The 21,965-nt window shown below is 35.6% G+C and overlaps 1 protein-coding gene across 1 annotated transcript in view; it reads right to left on the bottom strand.

Annotated features, from left to right (window-relative positions):
• Positions 1–21,965, bottom strand: part of kiaa0825 (KIAA0825 ortholog) — a 144,078-nt gene that overhangs the window by 77,032 nt on the left and 45,081 nt on the right. The window contains exons 11-16 of the mRNA XM_016527977.1: positions 20,600–20,782; positions 20,355–20,480; positions 9,168–9,307; positions 5,719–5,898; positions 4,205–4,423; positions 3,643–4,051 (exon numbers count right to left, since the gene is read on the bottom strand). Coding sequence (XP_016383463.1) covers positions 3,643–4,051; positions 4,205–4,423; positions 5,719–5,898; positions 9,168–9,307; positions 20,355–20,480; positions 20,600–20,782 — 1,257 coding nt within the window. The remainder of the gene's footprint in view (positions 1–3,642; positions 4,052–4,204; positions 4,424–5,718; positions 5,899–9,167; positions 9,308–20,354; positions 20,481–20,599; positions 20,783–21,965) is intronic.

Genomic DNA, 21,965 nt, shown 5'->3' with positions numbered 1-21,965 from the left:
CTGGATAGCTGGCCAATCAGAGCATACCTCGCTTTTCAGACCAATGAGGTTTGTAAAAATCGACGCGTTTCAGAAAGGCGGGGCATAGAGGAGAAACAATAATGTACAGTATGTGGAAAATAATGTTTTTTTTTAACCTTAAACCGCATAAACACATTTCATTACACCAAATACACAAAATAATGTTATTTTTAGCAGCATCATATGACCCCTTTAAAATGTATTTGGAGAGATATTAAGCACAATTATTTGACTCCACAGAAAGGCATAATTTTTGTTTATGTTAAGGTTTATACATCTAATAATACTCTGGTGGTGGGTAGAATAAAGATACCATGTCACAAACAATATTTCACAAAATATATAGCTACCTTAATATTTTATGCTGACTGCTAGCAACAAAAAGCATGCAAGATTATGAATGAATGAATGAATGTTTTATTTCTTCACGGATAGCATAAGTCTTTAGCAAATCAAAAGTGCTTTTATTCATAACCCAACAATTGACATTTACTGTAGCTTTTGTGACCTTTGGGGATGTGATCAAATATCAAAATAACAGTAGCTGTTGCCAATTTTCGACAACATTAAGCTGAAGCAGGAATTGTTGTGTTTGCTCTTACACATTTCGCACAAAAATTTGCACGTGCGCGAAAATGCCTGCATGTTGCTAGTTGTGGCAAAACAGTTTAGTAACATGATTTGCTCCTTCAAAATGAAGAAAGAAAAAAACGTAGTAAAGAGAGTGAGAGGAAGGACAGATCAACAGTTAGAGACACAGTGCCTCTCGCCGTAACCTTAAGGTCCCCTCAACGCACTCATTCCCGTGCCCTTCCTCTCTATCCAGCATGCCTCATCACCCTCACCACACTTCCCATCTGATACACACCCCCCACCGTCATTGTTTCCCCCATTCCTTCTTCCTTCCTTTTTTATTTTTCAATCACAAAGTGACAAGGAAAGTGTCGCCTGTCAGGCAAGCCTTTAGCTTCAATGACACCGAGAAAAGCGGCGAGGCCCTGGGCAGCCCAGTCGGTGAGCGGGGTGTCAGCACCTGTGCCTGTATCCTTCCCTGTCCATCAGTGTGCAGGTGAAGCAAATGATTGGATCCAGTCAGCGGCTTGATTAATGAGAGGCCCATCGGATCCGGGACAAGCTATCAATCACGTCATTAGGACCAATGTGCCCCGAAAGAAGCAGAACACCCCCTCCGCCCACGGAATCCACTGCATTCATCTTCATCTGTGCATGCATGCCGTCAAAGCCTGCCAGGGTCACCGTGATGGAGAACAATCATCTTCTCCTATACAAATTACTTTGCAAAGACAAGAGATGAGGGAGGTGTGTGTGTCTATGCATTTGTGTGTGTGTTGACAAGCCGGGGTGGGGGGGTGTTTTTCAGAGAACCCGCTTTCCGCCGACACACTGTACGTTGATTGTTTACACCGGAGGCAGTGCCTGAAAGTGAAGGTTATTTTAATGAATAGTAATGGTTCCACTGACTGTCTAAGACAGGCAATACATAATCACTCTTCCTTTTTGCTATCTCCTTTTTTTTTTACCCTCACTCTTTTTTTGTTTTTCCTGTCACTGGGAGCAGCGTTTCTCGGAACACTAAAAGTTTTATTTATTTTTTTCCAGCTCTGTTATGATGCTAAATCATTTTCAATAAGGGTAATTAACTCTGAGCTTTTGTTCTAGACATGACTTAGACTATACGGTAAAAGTTGTTTTTTTGGCAACAATGAAAAATAGCATTAAGTACAGGTCACTTTTCAAAAGTGCTCAAAAATCAATCGTTTGAAGAAATTATTAGTACAGGATCATTATTTAAGGCAGGGGTTTTCAAACTCGGGCTCAGAGAAAAGTTCAGAGAAAAAGTAGTTAAAAAAAACAAAACAACTAACTAAATAAATACTGTATCACATGTTTATACATAAAAATATAGCCAACTTTATAATTTCCCTTACAAGGGAATCACATATTTTGGGGTCAATGGCATTACAAAAAACCCTGAATTAACGTCCACATTATCTGCCATAAGATAATGACTTAAAGTGTATGCTCATCATTATCATTGAGCCTCATATTATACTGCTAAGATGATTTTATATTGCTAAGATGATTTATAGTACATGATTCAAGGATTGCAACACTTTCTTCAGTGGTTCAAGTCAGATTTCTGCACTCAAATCCTATGGGTGACATCAAACCCATTTTGAAGTACACATATCAAAAAGCTTGAAACGACAAGCTACAGGCTAGGAACACACACACACACACACACACACACACAAGAAAACAACATAATTATTTTGCCAAAAGATGAAGGGTGAAGTTAATTTCTAAAAATGAATGAATTGTGAGATTGAAGTCTTTAAATGACATCAAAATATCAATTGGCAGCGGCCAACTAAGACATTAATAGATTAGTTAACTGGTTAAACACATTAAAATGCCAAAAGCCTGAAACATCTTTCATAAAATGGATGAGCTTAATAATGAATTTGCTATTAGGGGTGGGGGGGTGTTTTTCAGAGAACCCGCTTTCCGCCGACACACTGTACGTTGATTGTTTACACCGGAGGCAGTGCCTGAAAGTGAAGGTTATTTTAATGAATAGTAATGGTTCCACTGACTGTCTAAGACAGGCAATACATAATCACTCTTCCTTTTTGCTAATTCCTTTTTTTTTTACCCTCACTCTTTTTTTGTTTTTCCTGTCACTGGGAGCAGCGTTTCTCGGAACACTAAAAGTTTTATTTATTTTTTTCCCCAGCTCTGTTATGATGCTAAATCATTTTCAATAAGGGTAATTAACTCTGAGCTTTTGTTCTAGACATGACTTAGACTATACGGTAAAAGTTGTTTTTTTGGCAACAATGAAAAATAGCATTAAGTACAGGTCACTTTTCAAAAGTGCTCAAAAATCAATCGTTTGAAGAAATTATTAGTACAGGATCATTATTTAAGGCAGGGGTTTTTAAACTCGGGTTTGGAGAAAAGTTCAGAGAAAAAGTAGTGTTAAAAAAAAAAATACTGAATCACAGGTTTATACATAAAAGAAAGTATAGCCAACTTTATAATATCCATGGCATATGGCATTACAAAAAAAAAACCTGACTTAAGGTCCACATTATCTGCCATAAGATAATGACTTATACGCTCATCATTATCAGTAAGCCTCATATTATACTACTAAGATGATTTAATATTGCTAAGATGATTTAAAGTACATGAATCAAGGATTGCAACACGTTCTTCACTGGTTCAAGTCAGATTTCTGCACTCAAATCCTATGGGTGACATCAAACCCATTTTGATGTACACATATCAAAAGGCTTGAAACGACTAGCTACAGGCTAGGGGGGGGAAAAGAACACACAGAGAGAAAACAACACATAATTATTTTGCCAAAAGATAAAGGGTGATGTTAATTTAAAAATATGAATGAATTGTAAGATTGAAGTCTTTAAAATGACATCACAATATCAACTGGCAGACAATGTAGACATTCATAGATTAGTTAAATGGTTAAACGCTTTAAAATGTCTTTCATATACTGAATAAACTTAATGATGAATTTCCTATTATGGGCTTAAATTGGGAAAATATTCCATCAGGCTTCTTTCGAAATCTCACCTATCACAGCAAAGCTTTCGTGCCTTCTGCAGCTGCATGGTGGTCCATTTGGGCCTCTTCTCTTCCAGGCCCTGGAGCACCTTATTGACCAGAGGCTTGGGAACACCCTTCTGCTGGCCCAGACTGACCTGCAGACATTCCGATAGCAGACTCAACCTATCCTTGGCCCCTCTCTCCAGGGGCTGTCCAGACAAGAGCTCCAGGGCATCCCCATTTTCTAGATCCTGACAGAGGCTGACCAATATGACCCAGAGGAGCAGGCCGGTAGACCTCAGTTGTCTGGCATGCTGGGAAAGCCTCTTCTCTGCCACAGTGAACAGGAAGCGTATAGGCAGTGGAAGGGAGGCTACGGTTGACGGAAGGTTGGTGAAGATGAAAGAGAGGGCTTGGATAGCTAGATTCATGTTGTCTGATAAGAAGAGAGAGAAGCAATGAGGGTTGGCTAGATTTTTTTTTTCTTAAATAAGACTGCACAGTTTCCAACAGATGTTTTATGCAGTTAAAAAATGGTACAAATGTTTTATAAATAAATGAATATTACTGTTAATAAAGCTTTACTTACTCTTGCTGGTTTCATTAAACTTGGGATCTTGTGGAATGTAGTTCCACTCTTTTGGAATTTTGCTTAGGACATTTTCTGGTAAGTGTTGTCCAACCATGGGTCCAGACTGGTCTTTATATGTCTGCATCATGCTGACCAGGTGGATCAAAAGTTTGGTAGTGGATTCACAAACAATGGACCTGATGTATTTAAACAAGACCGGCTCCTCTTTACTGGAGTCTGGAAGAAAGAGAAAAGTCTAAATTACGGAAATTTTATAATTATGTCAAACTTATGTTGTAAATTCATTAGATACTGTGTAAAAATCTTTATGATTATGTCATATTTGGTCACAGGACATTACCTCAAAGAAGAAGAGAGACAGAACTCATCATTTCTTCATCTATCTGCAATTTTTCTTTCCCAACAATAGTGTATTTATTTATTTAACCTAATAGATTTCAGTTCAACTTTTTGTTATATGACTGTTACATTAAAACGTGTCAAATCTACATTATTTTTGCAACAATTTAAATGACTTTTATGTATAGATTGTATCGTTTTACTTTTATCCCAGATACAGATATGATGTAATCAAAGAGTCATATAAACATAAATCAATTTGTGTAAAAATGATTTATATTAATTTTTTATCAGTATTATATCTCATTGCGTTATCATTATGTCATGGAAATGACTTAAGTTCCAGGGAAACAAGGGAATGCAAAATGGATGAATATTCCTGTGATGCATATATTTCCATTTTTGGACAATGTTAGCAAACAATGAAATAAAATAATGCATTTTAAAAGTGTGTTTAAAGGGAGTTACATTCCTAAACATCCAAAAGTACCAGTAGAACAAACAAATAAATCATTCTAATACCGATCGTTTTCCTGACCAGCCCAATTAGCTCCGCTAAATGGCACAATCAAGGTGCTAAGCAAGTTTTATAAGATTATCTTTAGGGAAGAATGGACATGGTCAATTAAGCCGAAAACACAACACCTTACATCAGAATAACAGCATACAACACACACTCTCCTGCTCCCTCCTCTGTCATTTGTCTAATTTGTGCAACTATAATTACCTCTCTCACATGTAATAAAACACAAAAACATGACATGAGAGCTTCAGCTTGGAATTAAACCCACTGAATCAAAGCCGAATCAAAAGGTGTCAGGTCATAATTGCAGTTACTATGTCAGTATGCAAAATCAATATGGTAACCATTAACACAACGAAAAATGTTCATGCTGTGGCTTTTACAGAGAGGGAAAAGGAGAAGGCAGAAATGTAAATAAATAAGCAATCAAAGAGACAGCTGAAGGTTTAATTATGGCTTTGATTTGATGATGGGCTTCCAGCTGGTCAGATTTGATATTGAGGCAATTAGGGGACACAGTAGGGGCACATATGGTGATAGCGGTTTCCAACTGGACTGTAACTGAATGGCCACATCTGACTAAAATTGGTCCTTTTGAAGTCTAAACAAATGTAGGACAGAGCATGGAAAAATCCTTGCATGGCTGCACCTGCTAAGTTGTAAAAGTGCTCCCAAAGGTGTCTCTGGTCCAGGTAGCCCTCTAGCGCCCGAGTTAAAGCCCTGGGGAGGGAGTTGAGGGAGGACAGGATGGAAAAAACAGCTTCCAAAAACTCTGCAGCTGCTGTGTGAGCATCAGGGGACACCTCTGTTCCTCTGTCCACACAGAGACCTGAAAGTACACCATCATCGTTATTTTAAGTGATATCAAAAATAATAATAACCACAATGCTACTAATAGCCTAACAGGGCTTAACAATATGATTGGTATATAAAGAACATATCTAAACAAAACAAACAAAATCAAACAAAAGTTTGAGCTTATTACATATTGCACGACATCTGAGCCTAGCACAGGAAATGTATGTTTTCTAAATCAATACATTGTGAAAGGTCTATTTTGAACAAAAAAAGCCAATTGACTGTCTGGACAAACACATGAAAGATGAGACCACAGCAACAAGATGTGACTGAATGCCCTTGTCCAAATGTTGTCAGGCCTGTGGGGTTGTAGAGAACGCAGGATGGTTGTGCCTTTGGTTCAGCCCCTGTCAGTCTCGCTTCCTAGAGATGACAGGCGTTTGAATAGGCGATTGAATGCAACGCAGCATTCAATGAGCATCTTTGATAGAAAGCAGCCTGCTGTTTGCACTTTTTTGACAAATGTTGGACTGTTTTGAAATGACAGGCCTAAATTACCTGCTGTAGTAGAGCGTGTGGTTAGCTAACACTGCTTTGCTTAACAGGGATCCTGAATTCTGCTGCTGCTGAAGGACTGATGGGAATCTACTCTGCTTTCTTTTTGGGTACATGTGTGAGAACACTGGTATAGATGCCATTTCACTTACTTTGTGAGATTGTTTGGTGTCTTGTTCTGTATTTCACTGTAATTATCAAATCGCTAGAGACAGGTTTACATCAGAGCTGTTTCTTTTTTTTCATCTGGAATGAATTTGATTGTGAAAAATCGATTCTATATGACAGGTGGTTGGAGGAGAGGATTAAGGGGAAAAGGAAAGTTTTGAAGACTTTTTTTGTTTGTTTTGAATTAAAGTGCATTTTTAATTGTTCACAGAGCAAAAACATTTATTTTTAGCAATAGTGTAAGAATATTTTCCATTCTCCACCATTTCCATAGGGGTACATTTTCAGTGTAAGAATTTACTTTTTTTTTTTTTGTCAGCTTACAACAAAAACATCAAACTTTTTTGGTTTCAAACACTTAAATTAAATATGGTTTTAAGGAACAGTCAAAAAACTATAATATGCGTAATACCAAGACCTTTCCTCCTTCTTCTAATTCAAAAAGTATTATCTGTTATTTTCACATAGGCTATAAAATTGATCACACCATGAGATTAAAGTATAATAATTTAAAATATATATACATTAAAATACAAAAATCACTCTCAATATTCAGAAAAAACTCCTTACATTCTCTAATAAATATTAAGACATTAATATTTTTCGGTTACAATTCATATTAATGTATAAGGGACAGAGCATTTTGAACAAGTACAAATTAATTAAATTTGTAGTAAGAATAATTAAAAATTCTCATAATGAACATCACATAAGATCACAAAAGCTTTGTGTGCCTAGTAATAATTATATTTAAAATAATTACATCATAACAAATGTTACAATATTAACTTTTAAATAGCCTTGACAATACTTAAATGCTATTTCAAACAATTTAATGTAAAATGGATTCATTTCATGGGAATGCAGGTTCCAGTACGGTTTATCATGTCACAAATTCATTATTTGATTCCCTGTTTCCAATACATTAGAAGACAAAAAGGCATAAAAATAACTACAAACTTTTGCAACAAAACGGTGGACTTACATAAATAGCCACAAGGGGCAGTAAAGGGCCAGACAGGTTAATGACCTGCCTCTTTGCAATCATCCATTTACGAGCCACCGGATGAACCGTGATAAATGAACTGCTGGTGTTCCTCAAGGGAAGGGATTCCACAAGCCAATTCTATCCTCCGCTAACAAACCTTCGCAACCTTGACGTGTTGCCAACAAACACACCTGTTGATTTTCTACCGGGCCTCACAGATGAGTTTCCACTGGAGGCCCTTAATTGGAACAAGACATCGCTATCAGTTCCTCAAAGAATTCCACGAACAAGCTCCTATTTAGAGCACAGCTTAGCGCTAAATGCTCCCAAACTGTGCTGAGAGACAGCGACTCGAGCGAGGAACTTTAAAAGAGCTTTCTCTAACCGGCAGACAACCAAGCCACCGCGTTTCTTCTTAATTAGCCAGGCTGCGGCCAGGCAGTGTTGATTTACGGCGACGTGATTCCCACACCAAAGCTCTCAGCCGAGCTTGGTTATTAATGAGCTCCGCCATAATGTGAATTAATGTGCAAGCACAAAACAGCCTTTAAAGGTTAGACTTTTCAGAGTGGAAGGAAGAAAGAGGAAAATCTTTAAAGGTCATTCACTTTGCTCTCACATGAGTGTTTATTACTGAGCTCTATTGATTCAGAAATGATGAGGAGGGTGATGAGTGCGATGATGAGCGAGTAAAACGATATTCTCACAACAGTCCAGATGAATCTCTGATGCGCCTGAGGACGAAGAAGAAAGAGAAAAATCTTTAAAGGTCATTCACTTTGCTCTCACATGAGTGTTTATTACTGAGCTCTATTGATTCAGAAATGATGAGGAGGGTGATGAGTGCGATGATGAGCGAGTAAAACGATATTCTCACAACAGTCCAGATGAATCTCTGATGCGCCTGAGGACGAAAGACGTCAAATCCAGGTGGATCTGTCTTACTTCGCAAAATCAGAAGTATCAAATGTGTCTGATTGGGATGAGCCTCTCAAGACCTCAGCTAGCATTTAACTTGTTAGCAAATTCAACAGAGTGTAATTTCACATTTTAGACTAGCAATTAGTCATTTCTATGGCGTATTTTGCGAGAATGAAAGGACTCGTTCCTCTGCGCAGGTGTTGGGCGACTCGAGCGATGTTGTCGTCTTGTGATCAGTTCACAAGTGCACACAACAGCCTATTGAGCATAAGAGGAGACGTGCGAAAAGAAGACCCATTAAAAACAGGTGCAGGCTATTAAGAGCAGCAAGGTCACTGGGCCATCCTTACAGCTAATCAGTCTTTCCACCAATAAATTGTGCTAAGTTCATTTGTGGAAACCAATGAAAGCGCTGACGTGCTTCAAACAGCGTTTCCTCGTATTTTCTCATTGCAGGCCTCTCTTCTGTTCTGTAAATGACATCAGATTCAAACACGTGTGGAGATGAAGCAACATTTTGGCAAGCCAACTAAACTATATTTTTTTGATATTACGCCAATTTTCAGCATGCTTCATTAGAGCAATAGAAAAAAAAAGACATCATCTGGAATCTTTGTTAAGGGTACATGTACAGTCCAAGAAGTGTGTCAGGGCTTTAAGAGTCTTACATGAGTATGAGATGATGATCTGTAGCAGGAAGCAGTCTTTGTGAAGGATGGTTTGTAGAAGTACAGCTGGATTATAACAGGGTTCAGACACCAGTAGCTCAATCAGACATAAAGAAGATCTCTCACAAGCTGGAAAATCCCTTAAAAAACATAAATAAATAAATTAGGGTCATGTCAATGTTCAAATGTTAAAAATTAGTCTGAATTTTTTTTTTTTTTCAAAGAACCATCTTGTTTACCAAGGCTGCATTTATTTGATCAAAAAAAATAAATAAATACAGTACTACTGTGAAATATTATTACAATTTGAAATAATTATTTTCTATTTTAACAAGTTTTAAAATGTACTTTATTTCTGTAATGGCATCACATGATCTTTCAGAAAGAATTCTAATATGCTGATTTTTGGATAAAGTCTAAAGCCACATTACAGTTACAGTTGCTGTGGAAAGAATAGGTAAGGTAAAAAATGTTAGGAATCCAAGGACTTCTCCACTTCATTCAAATGAACACATTAGAACAACAGTTCTATCACAAAGAATCCAATTTCATGTGATCCTTATTGTGCTCAACCAGATTAAACAGCACTCACACACAGAAAACCATAGACCTTAGTCAGTGTAGTGCCATGTTTAATTTTTGACAGGAATGAAAACAAGACCGTGAGGGATAAAAGTACAGTGTTCAATGGATTGTATTATTGTTTAACAATATGCCAGTTGTTTAGATGACAAAACATCTTCCATAAAAAAAAAATCAGTAGAAAAAAAATCCAAATTGAAAGTTGTTAGTTTTAAAACATACACGTGGTCATATGATCGATGACCTTTATACAGTTGTAACAGTCAGTTTCTTACAGACTCATTTTCAACCGTGTAAAATTCAATATGGCTTCTACCCACACATGTTAGACTGCACCCCATAAACACAATAAAGCCTAGAAAAAAACCAGTGAACCACCCCTTTAAGGTCAATTACTGCATACCTTAACTAAACCAACACTAAATAAAAAAAATAATAATAATAATTTAAAAAAATCAATTACTACTACTACTACTAATAATAATAATAATGATAAATTATTTTTGGTAAAAGCAGAGAGACTGTGGAGTAATGAATTTTAAATATTATATCACACATGCATGTATATATTTCAGAAAAATAGGTTATGTTTATATATTAAATATATTTATTTATCATATAAATTATATGAATATATAGACGTAAATATATGTAAATATTTTCAAAATATATACTGTATGTGTGTGTATTTATATATACATAATAAATAGAACACTCAAATATATTATGAAAACAAAAACTTTTATTTTGTATGCGATTAATCGTGATTAATCTTTTGACAGCATTATATTATATATAATATATATTAAAGTGTGGTCACATTAGTGAATTTTCGATGAAATTCTGTGGCCAAAAAGGCAGTTCTTTGTCCATTATCAATGGAAGCAATGTATGAAGCTCATACAGAGGTCACTTTCAAAACAAGCAGTTTTCTGTTGGTCATCACGACAAATATGGTGACCAACAAAAATATAGGTAAACCCGATGTGAAATCCATCTAAGGAGAAATACTTCTCCTGCATGTGAATTTCCTAATTGTGTGGATTACTATTGTATAAATGGATTCTGTCAGCGATAACCTTCAGAACAACAGCAAATGTAGTCGCACCTTAATCAGCCAACATAATAAATGTCTAAATAAATTTAACAACAAAGTCAATAGTTCATACAGTTAGCAATAGTGAATTGTTTTGGTAGTCTTTTATGCAGATTCTTCTAAAAGTGTCAGATAAACATGCCTCATGAATAAATAAATTAATTAATTAATTAATTTTCAATTGCCCACTGACATCCCAATGGACTGTCATGCAAAAAAAAAAAACAGCACTAATTATCATTATTTATTTCTGAGCTTGGGTGAAAAGCAAATGTGAAATTCATATAAAGACACAAAAAACGAGGCAGGATGAGTTCTGCTACATAACAGGGGAACATTAGGCTTTAGTTAAGCAACAGCTTTGTCATGTCAAAGAGCCAGTAATCCACCCGATATCCCACTTTAACGGTCCTGATAAATCTGTAAGCTACACCATGGAGTCAGGTTTCACTGTATCTTGATCTTACACTCGTGTAACTAAAAAAAAAAGTCTCCTTCCTCTGCATAATGCTCCCTGATTTATTCATATTTCTTGTCTCTTTTATTACTTTTTTATTTAATAATCCAAACTGTCAGTTGGTTGGAGTGTTTGAGTGAGGAGAAGAGTTTGATTTTGGTGTCTGGCCTCTTAGCTCTGGTGGGGCCCTCACCGCGAGACCCTCAGGGAGTCTTGAACACAGCGAGGCTAAATAAATAAATAAAAATGGAGCAGGCAATAAAAATGCACTAATTTAAATCCCTGCGACTTCATGGAAGCGGAGCCGGTGGGACTGACGAGCGGTGATTTGTATAAGCGGGACACGCGATGATATCCCGCTGGAGTGGGAGTCTGGAGCTGTGCTGGGGGGCTTGAGGAGGGTGATGTGAGATGTGCCTGACATTCTGCCTGGCTTCACAGTCCTCCTACAGGCTCCGTTTCAGCCTTTCACACCCGGACTGAAGACCTGCAGCGCATGTCAGCATAAACAGCATGACTAACTATGGCATCTGCATCTGGTCTGCATTAGGGCCGTGAGTCTGGGGGTCTGGTGGCTGCAGTAATGCATTAACTGTGTTTGTGCGCATCTAACACATGAACGAAAACTGAAAGGCCGTGCTAGACTCATTTGGGTGAGCTGCAACAACTCACTATATTGTGTGAGTTATGTGTTTTTCTTGTAATAAAACTTAAAAATGGGCTCGGTAAGTCTTACGCAGACTTGGTAATGTGTTACAAGTATTTTTTTTTATATAATGTTACATTATTATGTAAACAGATTGGAACACTTTTTGAAGGTGACATTACATTTTATATAAAAAAGCAATAGTAGTGTTATTTTTTGTATTCTTCTCGATATTATTACTATTTATTTAATTTGTCTACTGTCAAACATAAAACAAAAACTCTCACAAAAGTACACAAAGTAACTAACATGTCAATTTCAGTGAATGTGTCAATTTCAATGAAATGTACTTTTAAAAGTAAAATTTTCCCAAAAAAATGATTTGTGCTATAATTTATTTATTTTGAGGTTTATTAATTGCATACTATTTAGACAACTAAAGTTATCTAAGATCCTTTATTAATTTATGAACGTAACTGGATAATTATTCAGAAATGACTATGGTACCTATTATCTTAAAGTTTCAAAAAAGACATATGTGTCCAGCTCAGTAGTTGTTATATTTAAATATATTTTATTTAAATCATTATTACCTGAAAAGTACACTTAGAAATGACAGAAGAACCACACAGTATGTTCATATTAGGAGTGTAACGGTTCACAAATTTTTTTTATATAATGTTACATTATTATGTAAACAGATTGGAACACTTTTTGAAGGTGACATTACATTTTATATAAAAAAGCAATAGTAGTGTTATTTTTTGTATTCTTCTCGATATTATTACTATTTATTTAATTTGTCTACTGTCAAACATAAAACAAAAACTCTCACAAAAGTACACAAAGTAACTAACATGTCAATTTCAGTGAATGTGTCAATTTCAATGAAATGTACTTTTAAAAGTAAAATTTTCCCAAAAAAATGATTTGTGCTATAATTTATTTATTTTGAGGTTTATTAATTGCATACTATTTAGACAACTAAAGTTATCTAAGATCCTTTATTAATTTATGAACGTAACTGGATAATTATTCAGAAATGACTATGGTACCTATTATCTTAAAGTTTCAAAAAAGACATATGTGTCCAGCTCAGTAGTTGTTATATTTAAATATATTTTATTTAAATCATTATTACCTGAAAAGTACACTTAGAAATGACAGAAGAACCACACAGTATGTTCATATTAGGGGTGTAACGGTTCACAAAATTCATGGTTCGGTTCGATACGACACAGTGGTGTCACGGTTCGGTACATTTTCGATACGGGGGAGAAGGTGGGGGGAGGGTTAATTGCTTACGTCGCAATGTTGGAAATATTTCTGTTTTAAACCACGAAGGCAAGCCAATGGATATCACTCAAGCAACGTGCAAACTTTGTGCAAGAGTTATGACGGTGAACGTCTTAATCTCAGTCAATTCACTATACAGAAAGTGAAAGTAAAAACAGAATGACGGAGTAATGACGCCGCGGCAACTGACGCCGCATATTCTCTCAGAGACAACGAATCAGAAAAGCTGCTTATGTGACGCAAACTGTATTAGTTTACAAATCCTGCAATATGGTAAAAGTGTTTTGAGCTCATAACATAGTATTGTGCAAGAAACTGCATTAAAATACGTCTTTATTAATCAGTAATCTGCCCCATAATCATAATTTGTATTAAAAAAGGAATAAAAGCTGTTGGTGTTTTTTGAAGTTTTGCAAAAGTGTAGGTAGAAGACCATATTTCCAATGAGCCCATGTTGGAAAATTTGATACCTACATGTAAAAGCTTTGTTGGTGTGTTTTTTTTTAAAATCATTTTGGAGCTTAATAGTATAAATCACCATCTATTTTCAGTGTATGGACACTCTCAGAAATAAAGGTACAAAAGCTATCACCGGGGCGGTACCTTTTCAAAAGGTACACTTTTGTTTCTATTAGGTTCTAATATGTACACTTTAAGTACTAATATGTATCTTTAAGGTACCAAAATGGACCCTTTAGGTACAAACGTACATTTTGAAAATGTACCGCCCCAGTGATAGCTTTTGTACCTTTATTTCTGAGAGTGGATAACAGAAACTCAGACACTAAATGTCTCGTTTCAAAGAGGAATGTAAATGGTGACAGGATTATCATTTTTGGGTGAACTAATCAATTACATAAAGGCAGAGTGTGGCAAAGATTACCTGTCGCTGTTCTTTCTTTGGGTGAGTATCTCTAAGGCATCTCTCTCTACAGAAATTGAAGAAAACAGCAGACGACCGCTGGTACTGGTGCAGGACAAAAAAAAACAAAACACAATGAGCACTTTATTGCTTTTATCTGTTCTTTTTTCTTGAGTGGTTTCCGATAACAGTTTGCCTCTCAGTGACCTCTGATCTAGGAACAGGTACTCTTAAGACTCAATTATAAGTCTTGCTCGCTTTAAAGCAAAATGTAAATCTCGGTCGAAGGTGCTGTCAGTCACAGAGTAATTGCAGGTAGCGAGCGGATCTGGGGCTTTTTGTGGAGAGGATACTTGACGCTGCTTTATTATGCTGAGTCATGGCTGTTCTCCCTGGTACACGGTCTCTAACTGGCTCAGCAGGCAAATAATAGAGCCGAGAGGAAACCATTACCATTTAGATGTAGAGATTTCTGATTGCAAGTTATCAAAGTGGTATCGAGTTACTTATGAGTGTTTAACTTATGAATGTTGTCAGTGTCAGAGTATATGACACTGACAATTACACCAGTGACAATTACTCTTGCACGGTTTCCAAAATATAAAGAATACAATAAAAGACAATGTTGACTTTTTTGACAATCAAAACCCTTGTGAAAAAAAGAAGTGTGGTTAATTTAATTGAATGTGCACTTGTAGTCTACTTCAAACCTTAAAAGTATATATTAAAAAAAAAACTGTACTTGAAGATAATATAATATTAAAGAAATATGTGCTGTCAAACGATTAATCGTGATTAATCGCATCCAAAATAAAAGTTTTTGTTTGCATAATATATGTATGCGTGCAGTGTATATTTATGTATATATAAATACACACACATGCATGTATATATTTCAGAAAAATAGGTTATGTTTATATATTAAATATATTTATTTATCATATAAATTATATGAATATATAGACGTAAATATATGTAAATATTTTCAAAATATATACTGTATGTGTGTGTATTTATATATACATAATAAATAGAACACTCAAATATATTATGAAAACAAAAACTTTTATTTTGTATGCGATTAATCGTGATTAATCTTTTGACAGCATTATATTATATATAATATATATTAAAGTGTGGTCACATTAGTGAATTTTCGATGAAATTCTGTGGCCAAAAAGGCAGTTCTTTGTCCATTATCAATGGAAGCAATGTATGAAGCTCATACAGAGGTCACTTTCAAAACAAGCAGTTTTCTGTTGGTCATCACGACAAATATGGTGACCAACAAAAATATAGGTAAACCCGATGTGAAATCCATCTAAGGAGAAATACTTCTCCTGCATGTGAATTTCCTAATTGTGTGGATTACTATTGTATAAATGGATTCTGTCAGCGATAACCTTCAGAACAACAGCAAATGTAGTCGCACCTTAATCAGCCAACATAATAAATGTCTAAATAAATTTAACAACAAAGTCAATAGTTCATACAGTTAGCAATAGTGAATTGTTTTGGTAGTCTTTTATGCAGATTCTTCTAAAAGTGTCAGATAAACATGCCTCATGAATAAATAAATTAATTAATTAATTAATTTTCAATTGCCCACTGACATCCCAATGGACTGTCATGCAAAAAAAAAAAACAGCACTAATTATCATTATTTATTTCTGAGCTTGGGTGAAAAGCAAATGTGAAATTCATATAAAGACACAAAAAACGAGGCAGGATGAGTTCTGCTACATAACAGGGGAACATTAGGCTTTAGTTAAGCAACAGCTTTGTCATGTCAAAGAGCCAGTAATCCACCCGATATCCCACTTTAACGGTCCTGATAAATCTGTAAGCTACACCATGGAGTCAGGTTTCACTGTATCTTGATCTTACACTCGTGTAACTAAAAAAAAAAGTCTCCTTCCTCTGCATAATGCTCCCTGATTTATTCATATTTCTTGTCTCTTTTATTACTTTTTTATTTAATAATCCAAACTGTCAGTTGGTTGGAGTGTTTGAGTGAGGAGAAGAGTTTGATTTTGGTGTCTGGCCTCTTAGCTCTGGTGGGGCCCTCACCGCGAGACCCTCAGGGAGTCTTGAACACAGCGAGGCTAAATAAATAAATAAAAATGGAGCAGGCAATAAAAATGCACTAATTTAAATCCCTGCGACTTCATGGAAGCGGAGCCGGTGGGACTGACGAGCGGTGATTTGTATAAGCGGGACACGCGATGATATCCCGCTGGAGTGGGAGTCTGGAGCTGTGCTGGGGGGCTTGAGGAGGGTGATGTGAGATGTGCCTGACATTCTGCCTGGCTTCACAGTCCTCCTACAGGCTCCGTTTCAGCCTTTCACACCCGGACTGAAGACCTGCAGCGCATGTCAGCATAAACAGCATGACTAACTATGGCATCTGCATCTGGTCTGCATTAGGGCCGTGAGTCTGGGGGTCTGGTGGCTGCAGTAATGCATTAACTGTGTTTGTGCGCATCTAACACATGAACGAAAACTGAAAGGCCGTGCTAGACTCATTTGGGTGAGCTGCAACAACTCACTATATTGTGTGAGTTATGTGTTTTTCTTGTAATAAAACTTAAAAATGGGCTCGGTAAGTCTTACGCAGACTTGGTAATGTGTTACAAGTATTTTTTTTTATATAATGTTACATTATTATGTAAACAGATTGGAACACTTTTTGAAGGTGACATTACATTTTATATAAAAAAGCAATAGTAGTGTTATTTTTTGTATTCTTCTCGATATTATTACTATTTATTTAATTTGTCTACTGTCAAACATAAAACAAAAACTCTCACAAAAGTACACAAAGTAACTAACATGTCAATTTCAGTGAATGTGTCAATTTCAATGAAATGTACTTTTAAAAGTAAAATTTTCCCAAAAAAATGATTTGTGCTATAATTTATTTATTTTGAGGTTTATTAATTGCATACTATTTAGACAACTAAAGTTATCTAAGATCCTTTATTAATTTATGAACGTAACTGGATAATTATTCAGAAATGACTATGGTACCTATTATCTTAAAGTTTCAAAAAAGACATATGTGTCCAGCTCAGTAGTTGTTATATTTAAATATATTTTATTATTACCTTTATTACCTGAAAAGTACACTTAGAAATGACAGAAGAACCACACAGTATGTTCATATTAGGGTTCACAAAGTTCACAAAATTCATGGTTCGGTTCGATACGACACAGTGGTGTCACGGTTCGGTACATTTTCGATACGGGGGAGAAGGTGGGGGGAGGGTTAATTGCTTACGTCGCAATGTTGGAAATATTTCTGTTTTAAACCACGAAGGCAAGCCAATGGATATCACTCAAGCAACGTGCAAACTTTGTGCAAGAGTTATGACGGTGAACGTCTTAATCTCAGTCAATTCACTATACAGAAAGTGAAAGTAAAAACAGAATGACGGAGTAATGACGCCGCGGCAACTGACGCCGCATATTCTCTCAGAGACAACGAGAGACGAATCTACTTCAACATATGCTGATAACGGTATATAGCTAACTGTTTTCATTTATTCCTTTAATATTTCTCTTGTGGCCCATACATAGTAAAAAAAAAATGGGAAGAAACTTATTTCGTGTTTAACATTTTGTTTTTGAAAGTCGGTGCTTGAAATAGGCTAAAGCTTTTTATGCCATGGTCTGTCTGAATACTCGATTCTGATTGGCTGGCAGGTGTTGATTAAATTCGTTTAACTGCACAGGTAGTTCCAGGTCAGTTTCATCACGTTCTATATTAATGCGCTTCCTATAAACATTGGTAACCATAGTAACATACAGTTACAGTTGAATAGTAATACAGAGTGAGACAGTTACAGTAAACATTTCCGATTTACTTAGCTAGGCTAAATGGATGATTTTCGCGTGTCATTTAGCTTATACGGTCATTATGGCAATTTTGATAAATGGGCAGAGGCACAAGATGAACTGGACGAACTGGAGAATATAACATCAAACGAGAAATGTAAAGAAAAACGGTACAAGGAAATAACACCAGCAGAGCTGAAGCAGATTGAAGACGACAAGGATGAGGTTAATACAAAAAAAGACTACTAAATGGGCAATTACCACATTCAAAGACTTTTTGTATCAGAAGAAAAAAAATTATGCTGTTGAGACTTACTCGGCTTCTGAACTTAATGAGATGCGCAGGTAGGCTACTTCACACACGCATCTCTTTCTCGCTCAACAGTTAATTCAAATAAATGCTATAATTCATTCAAATAAATGTAATCTTACTGCACTACTTAATACATTTGTCTGCTCTGTCTAATTTAAAGCGAGTAGAATGCTACATCTAACAAGCTGTAACTGACGAAAATAACCGTAATTTTTTTCGTTCCGGTCAAATATTGCAGCGCAAATATTATTAACATCTTTAATATGTGAATGCTGGCAAATGACCATGGCATAAGCGGGATAATCAACGGCTAGCTGTGCATTAAATGATTTGAATGCACTCCGCTGTGCGTCGGGTGGTTCTTCGCCTCCACGTCGTGCATTCAAATCGTTTAATGCACAGCTAGCCGCTGATTATCCCTTACTTATTTCATTGATTTTTATTGATTATTTTAATTATTGGCCTATAATTCATTGTATAATAGACCTGTTTTAAAATACCTTTATTTTTTTTTTACATTTTAATTGAGGAGTAAATAGCCTAATCTTTTGTTATCCTCGCAGCTCGTCAGTTATGCGGTAATTATTGTGGGGCAAATTAATTGTAATTTGAATTTAATAATAAGTAACTTCATAATAATAATAGGCCTAATAAAAATACGAATGTAACAGGCCTACAATAATTGGAAATTCCAAATCATCTCCAAATGTTTTTGACAATATCTCTGGCTATCGTCGATACAAGATTGTTTTTTGATGCACCCCAGCAAGGGGAGGTTATTGCGGGTCCGCTGGGCAGACAGCACGTTACCCGTTACGTCGTTTGGGCTGCCTTGTTGAACGCAGTGGCACTGAGAACATTATATTTCACACACTTTAAGCTCTTTTATTTTCCAAATGTAATAGGATTATTCCAACATATCGTTTGGTTTGTAATGCGTACCGAACCGAAAGCCTCGTACCGAACGGTTCAATACGAATACGTGTACCGTTACACCCCTAGTTCATATGCAATATTGTCAGTAAAATTTTGTTTTGAAAAAAAAAAATAATACTTTCATTTAGCAAGGATGACTAAAATGTATTAAAAGTGAAATTAAGGACTTTTACATTGTTATAAAAATGTATAGATAGATAGACAGATAGAAACATTTATAATAAGAAATATTTGAGTAACAAATCAGCATATTAGAATGATTTCTGAAAGATCATGTGACACTGAAGACTGGAGTGATGACTGCTGAAAATTCAGCTTTACCATCAAAAGAATAAATTGTAATAATATCATATTAATAATATTTAATAATAATATTACTCATTTTGCTGCATTTTTGATCAAATAAATGCAGCCCTGGCGAGCAGAAAGACATATTTAAACAATCTTTTTTTTTTATGTTATCGACCCCAAATTTTAAATGGTAGTGTAATTCAAACTATAAGACATCTCTGGGGGAAAATGGCTTTAATGAGTTAATCACTCTAACTGACTATGGGCTGAACACTTTTATTTGTTGCTTAGTCAAGTCAATTCACCTTTATTTATATAGTGCTTTTAACAATACAGATTGTGTCGTGACACTGAAGACTGGAGTGATGACTGCTGAAAATTCAGCTTTACCATCAAAAGAATAAATTGTAATAATATCATATTAATAATATTTAATAATAATATTACTCATTTTGCTGCATTTTTGATCAAATAAATGCAGCCCTGGCGAGCAGAAAGACATATTTAAACAATCTTTTTTTTTTATGTTATCGACCCCAAATTTTAAATGGTAGTGTAATTCAAACTATAAGACATCTCTGGGGGAAAATGGCTTTAATGAGTTAATCACTCTAACTGACTATGGGCCGAACACTTTTATTTGTTGCTTAGTCAAGTCAATTCACCTTTATTTATGTAGTGCTTTTAACAATACAGATTGTGTCAAAGCAGCTTCACAGTATTACATAGGAAAATAGTGTGTAGTAATGCAAAAGGACAACAGTAAAGACTGAATTTTCAGTTTAAGTCAGTTCCTCATTGATTCAGTGATGTCATCGTCCAGCTCAGTTCAGTTCAAATAGTATATGTGCAATCTAAGTGCCATCAGTACCTCAGCAGCTCCTCTGTGAACAGTTTTGGGTTGATAACACTCAGCCACTTTGTTTCATGACTGGTCACTCCCTCTGGAAACTTTGGAGTTCTGCTGCCTCCTCCACCACAGCCTCCTTGAAAAACCCTAGAGAATAAAAATAAAGATAGAAATATGCAGAGAGAGGGGACCACATTTTGACCAACGTACTAATCTTGCCTCTTTAAGTCACAATAATCCAACAAGTTTCTTCTGACTCATGTTACCTGTGCAGCTCTGCTAGAGGGGATGTGAGGACGATCAGTACGGTCAGTAGCTGGTTACACAGGCTGTGTATGGACCACATCCAAGATCCACGGGCTGCATCAGGCCTTAGCAACTCCTCCACAGAGTCACACACACTCCACATCAGATGCTCCACGCACAGCAGAATAGCTGTAATATCAATCCTGGAGGAGGCAATGAGACCCCACATATTAGGAATAACTCAGCTGCACTGTCACACTGTACCCTAACCAACATTTTCTATCAAGAAGTCAAATGTGTTTCTGTCTAATATGTGCTATTTGATAGAGCTACACTATATGGGCATATTTGCTTATTGATCATTTATTTTTGGATATTAATAGGAAGATTTCATTGGCCGATTGCCTAAATAATGCTGAAACATACTGTATACTAACTCATAACATTACCCTCAATATAGAGCAGGCCGCACAATCTGATAGACAGCATTACTGTTCAATGTGATCATAAATGTAGTGAATCATAAATTTTATTATAATATATTAATTCAGCACCTTCTATCTAAAATCACCCTCTAAAAACTGAATTTTTCAGGACTGGCTAATGCACATGCAGGTTCTAGAGTAAACAAACAAGTGATGCCTCTGCCAAAAAGGCAACTGACTCTTTTTTATTAAAAAGCATTGTCCATTCGGACAACCTCCATATTAAGCATTATGACTTTTCTCTTATTCATTATTTTAAATTAATAGGCCATTTATGCTTCATATTGTCACTGAAACAGGCCCAATAAATACTGCTGTCATGGGTTTTGACTTACAATATGTAAAACTCACTCCAACATAGTGGAAATTTAAGTTATTTTAAAATGTAATTTAATATTGGCTAAAGATTTAGAGTGTTTATTAAATTATTTGTGTTTTTAAAGATTAATTTTATTGAGTGTTATATGACAGCATGATGGCAAATGTGATATACAATACCGTTCAAAATCTGGGGGTTGGTAAGACTGTTGGTAATTTTTTTTTAAAGTCTCTTATGCTCACCAAAGCCGCATTTATTTGAAAAAAAAAAAAACAATATTGTGAAATAATATTACAATGTAAAAAAAACTTTTTTATGTTAATTAATTTTCAAATTGCAATTTATTCATGTGATGGCAAAGCCGAATTTTTATCAGCCATTACTTCAGTGTCACATGATCTGCCAGAAATTATTCTAATATGTTGATCTGGTGATCAAGAAACTCAATCAAACTTATTATTATCAATGTTAAAAACATTTGTGGCTGCTTAATATGTTTGTGGAAACATTTATCAAATAGATGCTGTTCTTTCTATTCATCAAAGAATCCTGAAAAGAAAAAAAATTATATATTATATTATA

The sequence above is a fragment of the Sinocyclocheilus rhinocerous genome, unplaced genomic scaffold (genome assembly GCF_001515625.1).
Source record: "Sinocyclocheilus rhinocerous isolate Xijiao unplaced genomic scaffold, SAMN03320098_v1.1 scaffold62, whole genome shotgun sequence".
NCBI lineage: Eukaryota > Metazoa > Chordata > Actinopteri > Cypriniformes > Cyprinidae > Sinocyclocheilus > Sinocyclocheilus rhinocerous.
Note: the sequence above shows the minus strand (reverse complement) of the source record. Positions and strands in the feature narration are given on the sequence as shown.